This window comes from Boleophthalmus pectinirostris, unplaced genomic scaffold (genome assembly GCF_026225935.1).
Source record: "Boleophthalmus pectinirostris isolate CB_2022bp ecotype Guang Dong unplaced genomic scaffold, ASM2622593v1 HiC_scaffold_11, whole genome shotgun sequence".
Taxonomy (NCBI): Eukaryota; Metazoa; Chordata; class Actinopteri; order Gobiiformes; family Gobiidae; genus Boleophthalmus; species Boleophthalmus pectinirostris.
Window position 1 is genome coordinate 23,958,965 of NW_026570994.1, and position 10,000 is coordinate 23,968,964.

At 44.4% G+C, this 10,000-nt stretch overlaps 1 protein-coding gene across 1 annotated transcript in view; it reads right to left on the reverse strand.

Moving 5' to 3' along the window:
* LOC110164028 (kalirin-like) overlaps nucleotides 1-10,000 on the reverse strand; it is a 79,395-nt gene that overhangs the window by 8,187 nt on the left and 61,208 nt on the right. Inside the window, 3 exon segments of the mRNA XM_055163860.1 lie at nucleotides 1,586-1,770; nucleotides 7,029-7,284; nucleotides 9,280-9,445. Of these exon segments, the coding sequence (XP_055019835.1) occupies nucleotides 1,586-1,770; nucleotides 7,029-7,284; nucleotides 9,280-9,445 (607 nt within the window).

Here is a 10,000-nt window from a genome sequence, read left to right on the forward strand (position 1 = left end):
AGGTCTAAACCAGGTCTAAAACAGGTCTAAAACAGGTCTAAAACCAGGTCTAAAACAGGACTAAACCAGGTCTAAACCAGGTCTAAAACAGGTCTAAAACAGGTCTAAAACCAGGACTAAACCAGGTCTAAACCAGGTCTAAACAGGTCTAAAACAGGTCTAAAACAGGTCTAAACCAGGTCTAAACCAGGTCTAAACCAGGTCTAAAACCAGGTCTAAAACAGGTCTAAACCAGGTCTAAACCAGGTCTAAACCAGGTCTAAAACCAGGTCTAAACTAGATCTAAACCAGGTCTAAAACCAGGTCTAAACCAGGTCTAAACCAGGTCTAAACCAGGTCTAAACCAGGTCTAAAACAGGTCTAAAACCAGGTCTAAACCAGGTCTAAACCAGGTCTAAAACAGGTCTAAACAGGTCTAAAACAGGTCTAAACCAGGTCTAAACCAGGTCTAAAACAGGTCTAAACCAGGTCTAAACAGGTCTAAAACAGGTCTAAACCAAAAACAGGTCTAAACCAGGTCTAAACCAGGTCTAAACCAGGTCTAAACCAGGTCTAAACCAGGTCTAAACCAGGTCTAAACCAGGTCTAAAACAGGTCTAAAACAGGTCTAAAACAGGTCTAAAACAGGACTAAACCAGGTCTAAACCAGGTCTAAACCAGGTCTAAAACAGGTCTAAAACAGGTCTAAAACAGGTCTAAACCAGGTCTAAACCAGGTCTAAAACCAGGACTAAAACAGGTCTAAAACAGGTCTAAACCAGGTCTAAACCAGGTCTAAAACAGGTCTAAACCAGGTCTAAACCAGGTCTAAAACAGGTCTAAAACAGGTCTAAACCAGGTCTAAACCAGGTCTAAAACAGGTCTAAAAACAGGTCTAAAACAGGACTAAACCAGGTCTAAACCAGGTCTAAAACAGGTCTAAAACAGGTCTAAAACAGGACTAAACCAGGTCTAAACCAGGTCTAAAACCAGGACTAAAACAGGTCTAAACCAGGTCTAAACAGGTCTAAAACCAGGACTAAACCAGGACTAAAACAGGTCTAAAACAGGTCTAAAACAGGTCTAAAACAGGACTAAACCAAGTCTAAAACAGGTCTAAACCAGGTCTAAAAAGGTCTAAACCAGGACTAAACCAGGACTAAACCAGGACTAAACCAGGACTAAACCAGGACTAAACCAGGACTAAACCAAAACTAAACCAGGTCTAAAACAGGATTAAACCAGGACTAAATCCTGCTGTGTGGACGTGTTTCTTCTTTTTCTATCAATAATATTTTTAATTTGGTTCAGTAAAGTTTGGACTTTTTATTTTCTTTTATCAGACAAAACTTCTTATGTGAAGATTTGTTTCTCTACAACAGATCAAATAATCCAAAGTAATCAGATTACATTACTCACTTTAAGTAACTTAAGTAACTTCCCAACACTGATAATAAATAAAACATAGAAAAAGACACATGTAAAGTTATTGATCAAATCTCAGATCTGCACAAACGTCAAGTAAGAAAACACATTCTGTCCTGGATTTTTCTTGTGAAATCTTGAGTTGTTCATTAACCTGTTCCTCCGGTCGCTCCCGGACTCACCTTTACCTCCGACTCTCTGTTTAAAAACCCAACGCCGAACCACCGAGCAATCCCAGCATGCACCTGTGCCCCCGTCCCCGCGCATGTCCACAGCGACGCCGAGACGCCGAGACGCCGAGACGCCGAGACGCCGAGACGCCGAGACGCCGAAACACGACCAAAACAGAAACCGAGAAACACCAGAGCTGCACCAGAAACCTCAGACCAAAGACCAGAGACCAGAGACTGAGAGAGACTGAGACTGAGACTGAGACTGAGACTGAGAGTGTGAGGTCACTGCAGGGGGAGGGGCTTAACACAGGAAGTCCTTTTAAGGAAACCCCCCCACAGAGCAGAGGAGTAAAAACGTGCACATGATCTGTAAATAACCAACTCAGTTTAAACATTAAAACACACGGAAAAGATTTCAAAATAAAGATGAGGAAAGTATCACGAATCACACTGATCGATACTGAAACTGATATCGAAACTAGATCCTCATTAATCACAAGTATCGATAATAAAACAGCCCCAGGTTCAGGACAGAGAAGAACTTTTAGACCTGGTTTAGACCTGGTTTAGACCTGGTTTAGACCTGGTTTAGTCCTGGTTTAGACCTGGTTTAGTCCTGGTTTAGACCTGGTTTAGTCCTGGTTTAGACCAGGTTTAGTCCTGGTTTAGTCTGAGACCTGACTTAGACCTGACTTAGACCTGACTTAGACCTGACTTAGACCTGGTTTAGACCTGGTTTAGACCTGGTTTAGACCTGGTTTAGACCGGGTTTAGACCTGGTTTAGACCTGGTTTAGTCCTGGTTTAGACCTGGTTTAGACCTGGTTTAGACCTGGTTTAGACCTGGTTTGGACTGGGTTTAGACGTGGTTTAGACCTGGTTTAGGCCTGGTTTTAACCGGGTTTGGACCGGGTTTAGTCCTGGTTTAGTCCTGGTTTAGTCCTGGTTTAGACCTGGTTTAGACCTGGTTTAGACCTGGTTTAGTCCTGGTTTAGTCCTGGTTTAGACCTGGTTTAGACCTGGTTTAGACCTGGTTTAGACCTGGTTTAGTCCTGGTTTAGACCTGGTTTAGACCTGGTTTAGACCTGGTTTAGGCCTGGACCACTGAGGGATCACACACATATAAAGACACATTTTTAAAAAAAAAGTTCATTGTGGATCAGAGTCAGTTTAGATTATTGATCTGTTCTATCGTGACATCAGAACTAAACCAGGTCTAAAGCAGGACTAAACCAGGTCTAAACCAGGACTAAACCAGGACTAAACCAGGTCTAAAGCAGGACTAAACCAGGTCTAAACCAGGACTAAACCAGGTCTAAACCAGGTCTAAACCAGGTCTAAACCAGGACTAAACCAGGTCTAAACCAGGATTAAACCAGGTCTAAACCAGGTCTAAACCAGGATTAAACCAGGTCTAAACCAGGTCTAAACCAGGTCTAGACCGTGAGGGTTGGGGGGGTTGGGGGGTTAGAGGAAACAGGACGTGGGGGTAAATTCAGGGGCAGAGGAAGTGTGATTTAAACAGATGGATTCTGTTCTAAACTCAGTCAATCTTTAACTTCAACTTTAAAAGACAAAACACGACACGAGTTTAAGGAGAAAAACCGGAGGAAACAGCAGGACTCAAACATCACCTGATTTTACTCAAACACTTTTATTCTCTGACTCGCAGCTGTAAGTTTCATCATGAGACGTTTGACCTGAAGGAGGCGGGAATCTCACCCTCAACCTGAACCAGAAACACGTTACACCCCCCAGAAAGACTGAAACTACTGTCCCCGAAAACACAAACACTAGTCTACCTCCAAATAAAACCTCCAAATAAAACCTCCAAATAAAACCTCAAAATAAAACCTCCAAATAAAACCTCCAAATAAAACCAGGAAATAAAACACAGGACTTATGACTTTTTGATTTTAAAAAGTTCCTCCAACTGCAGGATTTCGTCATAATTCAGAAGATTTTTAGAACAACAAATTTAGATTTTTACGTGTGTCATTTTCTGGTGTTACGTCACCTCCACGTTTCCATGGAAACAGAAAGTTAAAGCCACACTCCGGAACATTCTCCAGGGAGATAATGATGTGTTTTATGCCAAACTAGAGCTGCTCCATTATAGAAAAAAATCATGATCACGATTATTTTGGTCAATACTGAAAACACGATTATTAAAATGATTTGTTTTTAGTTACAAGATGCATTTATTTAACTTAAAAAGCCCAAAACACTTTGTTATTGATAATTTACACAAAACTTTCAAATTGTAAATAAATATCAGCAACAAATCTGAACCTTAGAGTCCGTTTTGTGACGTATAAAACAAAATGAATCAAATAAACTTTGAACATGAAATAAAACAGAAAAATATAAATGTGTCCAGATAAACTTTATTTCCAGCTCTTCTACAATCTCTAGATTTAAAACATTCAATTAATAAACTTATTTATATCCAAAATATCCCAAATAAACTTTGTGAAGCGTCAGAGCGTCTCACACTTTGGACTTTAGAACCGTGTGACTGTTGTGGTTCTATGTTCCACACTCAGACCTGCAGAACAGAACCGACGTCCTCACGCAGAGACACAGAACCAGACCTGGAGTTCAGTTTCAGACCTGCAGTCCCACTTCCTCAGGACAGAATCGCAGGTGTGTGAGAGTAAAAAGACTGTAGGTGGCGCCGTCGTCCTGACTCCACAGAGACGAGACTCTGAGGAGGAGCGAGAGCGAGTCGGGTCTGAAACTAAACTCCAGGTCTGAAACTAAACTCCAGGTCTGAAAAAAGAACCTAACAACATAAAATATCAGAAAACCAAATGAACCTCATGGAAGTGTGGCTCCACGTCCTGCACAGCCTGAACAGAACCAACACAGAACCAACACAGAACCAACACAGAACCTCACAGAACCTCACAGAACCAACACAGAACCAACACAGAACCTCACAGAACCAACACAGAACCAACACAGAACCAACACAGAACCAACACAGAACCTCACAGAACCTCACAGAACCAACACAGAACCAACACAGAACCAACACAGAACCTCACAGATCCTCAGTCTCTGTGTCCTGTTTCACGTAAATCGTTTCAACTCGATTTTGTAAGTTTGAAGATCATTTCACACACAAATAGAAACTGTGATCAAAATTCATTTAACTGCTCAACCTAATGCTGCACTGTGGAATATTACAGCCAAAAGAACCACATTTCCATGGAAACAAACAGGAGGCTGAATAAGAGTCGGGCCTGTGGAGAGGCGAGCCGCTCACAATCTGTGTGTCGTTCGTTCATTAAACGTTTTTCAATATAAAAACAAAAATAAGAAAATGAAAAAACAACAGTTTTCTTCATTATTTGTCTCCAAAACCAAAATTAAAAAAACAGACAACGATTCGTTTTTTCAGTTTTTGATTTTGTGTTTAAATGAAGAATGGAAAAAACAGATAACGACCGTTTCTCGTTTACGTGACTTCAGTGACTGAACCAGGACTGATCCAAGTCCGAGACCAGACCAGGACCAGACCAGGACCAGACCAGGACCAGACCGAGACCAGACCAGGACCAGACCAGGACCAGACCGGGACCAGACCAGACCAGACCAGGACCAGACCAGGACCAGACCAGAGCCCAGGGCCGGAGCTTGAAGCTGAGGCTCGGACCCCGCGGACGCTCAGAGTCAAAGCTCTGGTCCTGGTCTGTCCCAGTCTCAGTCCCCGGTCTGGTCCCCGGTCTGGTCCCGGTCTGGTCCTGGTCTGGTCCTGGTCTGGTCCTGGTCTGGTCTGGTCTGGTCTGGTCTGGTCTGGTCCTGGTCTGGTCCTGGTCTGGTCCTGGTCTGGTCCTGGTCTGGTCCCGGTCTGGTCCTGGTCTTGTCACGGTCTGGTCCTGGTCTGGTCCTGGTCTGGTCCTGGTCTGGTCTCGGACTTGGATCAGTCCTGGTTCAGTCACTGAAGTCACGTAAACGGGAAACGGTCGTTATCTGTTTTTTCCATTTTTCATTTAAACACAAAATCAAAAACTGAAAAAAAACGAATCATTGTCTGTTTTTTAAATTTTGGTTTTGGAGACAAATAATGAAGAAAACTGTTGTTTTTTCATTTTCTTATTTTTGGTTTTATATTGAAAAAGGTTTGAATGAAGGACACATGGATCCTAACCCTAACCACAGTGAGAACTTACAATAAAAACATCCGTAATGACAAAAAAAAAAGCTTTAATTGGCGCCTGTTTTAACGCGGCTCTAAACTTAAATCCACAACCCGGGATCAAATCTCTGAACAACAGTGAAACTGATCGGGTCTAAACGTTCCTCTAACCCCGTGCACTTCCTGTGTCTGGTGTGATGTCACTTCCTGTTTGACCCAGGTGGTCCGTTTCCCCCCGAGGAAAAGAATCCAACATGGCTTCCTCCAAAAACTAAACATTTACACGAGGCGGCGACACAAAGCGACGTAAACACAGAAAACCTGGAGCAGATCTGCTGTCAAAACATTTCAGAGCAAAGACGCTGTAAACCTGACGGACAGATTCACCCAAACACAAACTCCCAGAGACACAAGACCTGGTCCTGATTCAACAAACTCCACAAACCATCAGAACAAAACACACAGAACACCACAGAACAACACAGAACAACACAGAACAACACAGAACAACACAGAACAACACAGAACAACACAGAACAACACAGAACAACACAGAACAACACAGAACAACACAGAACAACACAGAACAACACAGAACAACACAGAACAACACAGAACAACACAGAACAACACAGAACAACACAGAACAAACAAACTATTTATGTTCAATTCAGAGAAGGATTTAAAACAAACTTTATAAAGAAACAAGAATAAACCAGGATTAAACCAGGACTAAACCAGGACTAAAACAGGACTAAACCAGGACTAAACCAGGATTAAACCAGGATTAAACCAGGACTAACCAGGACTAAACCAGGACTACACCAGGTCTAAACCAGGTCTAAACCAGGACTAAACCAGGTCTAAACCCAGGTCTAAACCAGGACTAAACCAGGTCTAAACCAGGTCTAAAACCAGGACTACACCAAGGTCTAAACCAGGTCTAAACCAGGTCTAAACCAGGACTAAACCAGGTCTAAACCACCCAGGACTAAACCAGGTCTAAACCAGGACTAAACCAAAACCAGGTCTAAACCAGGTCTAAACCAGGTCTAAACCAGGTCTAAACCAGGTCTAAACCAGGACTAAACCAGGTCTAAAACAGGTCTAAACCAGGTCTAAACCAGGACTACAACCAGGTCAAACCAGGACTAAACCAGGTCTAAACTAACACCAGGTCTAAACCAGGTCTAAACCAGGTCTAAACCAGGTCTAAACCAGGACTAAACCAGGTCTAAACCAGGTCTAAACCAGGTCTAAGGTGTGAGGAGTACACTTCTTGAGCACACTTGTGTTTTGTGGGTCTCACCTCTGGAGTTGCTGGTTGAATTCCCGGCGCTGTGTCCGGTCAGAGCTGTGGAGCCGTTGCTGTTGCAGGTGTGTGGTCCTCCAGGAGGGGGCGCCGCGCTCCCCGCGTGTGACCCCGCGTTGGCCGTGGACGGCGCCGTGCTGCCGGGGGGAGAGGTGGACGACGTGGAGGTGGTGGAGGGCGGGGCCAGACCCTCCATGTCGGGGGCGCTGTGCGAGTGTGACAGGCAGAGGGCGCTCATGGGCACCAGACCCTCCTGAACACAACACCATAAGGATTACTCTGGTACTCAGAGTACGAGTATTAACAGAAGTATTCATAGTATTATCAGTAGTAGAGACGGGCATTTGATTTAATGTTCTTAATCGATCGTCAGAAGAATTAACGATCGATTATCGATTAATCATGAAGGTTTTTCTATTAAAATGATCATCATTATTATTTCTATCTGCACTAATCTGCATCAATAAATTCAACTTTACGACATATAAACATAACGACTCTAGATCCACATCAGCTGTTTGACATTATAATGTGTTTAATTCAGTTTTGTTCAAATCTCACAGAAACAAAACTTAAAACCACATCACTAATTTACATAAACTAAGTGAAGATAAAACTCCAGCTCTTGTGTCGCTGATGTGGTTCAACTTGTGTTGGATTAAAAGACATGACTCAGGTGAATACAGGTCAGTGTGACCAGATTTGTGTTTTGTCAAAACCAGGACAGCGTACGGGGGGAGGGGGGCGGGGCCTCGTCATCCACATTGAGCGACTCTCACCTGGAAAAACTTTTTCCCACTGGACACAGAAACATATGTGCTGCTTTATGCACTGTGCACATGGACTCACACTTGTCCCAACGCAACGGAAAGTGTGGAATTTCTTCTACAAATCCTGGTTAAATCCACAACCAGGACTAAACCAGGTCTAAACCAGGACTAAACCAGGACTAAACCAGGACTAAACCAAGACTAAACCAGGACTGAACCAGGACTGAACCAGGACTAAACCAGGTCTAAACCAGGTCTAAACCAGGTCTAAACCAGGACTAAACCAGGTCTAAACCAGGACTAACCAGGACTAAACCAGGACTAAACCAGGACTAAACCAGGTCTAAACCAGGTCTAAACCAGGACTAAACCAGGACTAAACCAGGTCTAAACCAGGACTAAACCAGGTCTAAACCAGGACTAAACCAGGACTGAACCAGGACTAAACCAGGTCTAAACCAGGACTAAACCAGGTCTAAACCAGGACTAAACAGGACTAAACCAGGTCTAAACCAGGACTAAACCAGGACTAAACCAGGACTAAACCAGGACTAAACCAGGTCTAAACCAGGACTAAACCAGGACTAAACCAGGACTAAACCAGGTCTAAACCAGGACTAAACCAGGACTAAACCAGGTCTAAACCAGGTCTAAACCAGGACTAAACCAGGACTAAACCAGGACTAAACCAGGTCTAAACCAGGACTAAACCAGGACTAAACCAGGACTAAACCAGGACTAAACCAGGACTAAACCAGGTCTAAACCAGGACTAAACCAGGACTAAACCAGGACTAAACCAGGTCTAAACCAGGACCAGGTCTAAACTAAACCAGGACTAAACCAGGACTAAACCAGGACTAAACTAAACCAGGACTAAACCAGGACTAAACCAGGTCTAAACCAGGACTAAACCAGGACTAAACCAGGACTAAACCAGGACTAAACCAGGTCTAAACCAGGACTAAACCAGGACTAACTAAACCAGGACTAAACAGGACTAAACTAAACCAGGACAAACCAGGTCTAAACCAGGACTAAACCAGGACTAAACCAGGTCTAAACCAGGACTAAACCAGGACTAAACCAGGACTAAACCAGGTCCATAGGCGTTTTTTAGTCTCTGTCTCTTATACTTGTTCTGATCCAGGTCGTTCCAAAGACGTTCAGGAAACGTTCTAAAGGTTCTAAAGGTTCTAAATGTTCTAAATGTTCTGCTCTGTCCTGAAAATGGGACTTTTTTAGAATCCAGGATCTGGTTTTGATCCTCGTTTTGGTGTCAGTTGTTGTTGTTGTTGGAGATGTGCAGACGCCCGTCGTCCACCTGCAACTGTCTCCTCCCACCTGCTCCCAGTGAAACCGCCGCCCGACGCGTCGTCCGCCCGTCGCGCCGCCGTCCACACGTCTCCAGTTGTTGTAGTAGGAAGTATTAGTGAAAGTATCAGCAGTATCAGTAGTAAAAGTATAAAGTAAAAGTACCTGTGGTGTTTGTTGGTCTGTGGTCCGGACGAGGCACCAGCCCAGTCTGTCTGCTGACCGCTCGACCAGCTCCACCGTCTGACCGCACCTCACGCTCAGCTCCCCCGACACACACGTGCTGAAGTCCAGGAGTACTACAACCTGCTCCGAGCCGCCCGACAACTGCAGTACAAGTACACAACATGAGTACTACAACCTGCTCCGAGCCGCCCGACAACTGCAGTACAAGTACACAACATGAGTACTACAACCTGCTCCGAGCCGCCCGACAACTGCAGTACAAGTACACAACATGAGTACTACAACCTGCTCCGAGCGCCCGACAACTGCAGTACAAGTAACACAACATGAGTACTACACAACCTGCTCCGAGCCGCCCGACAACTGCAGTACAAGTACACAACATGAGTACTACAACCTGCTCCGAGCCGCCCGACAACTGCAGTACAAGTACACAACATGAGTACTACAACCTGCTCCGAGCCGCCCGACAACTGCAGTACAAGTACACAACATGAGTACTACAACCTGCTCCGAGCCGCCCGACAACTGCAGTACAAGTACACAACATGAGTACTACAACCTGCTCCGAGCCGCCCGACAACTGCAGTACAAGTACACAACATGAGTACTACAACCTGCTCCGAGCCGCCCGACAACTGCAGTACAAGTACACAACATGAGTACTACAACCTGCTCCGAGCCGCCCGACAACTGCAGT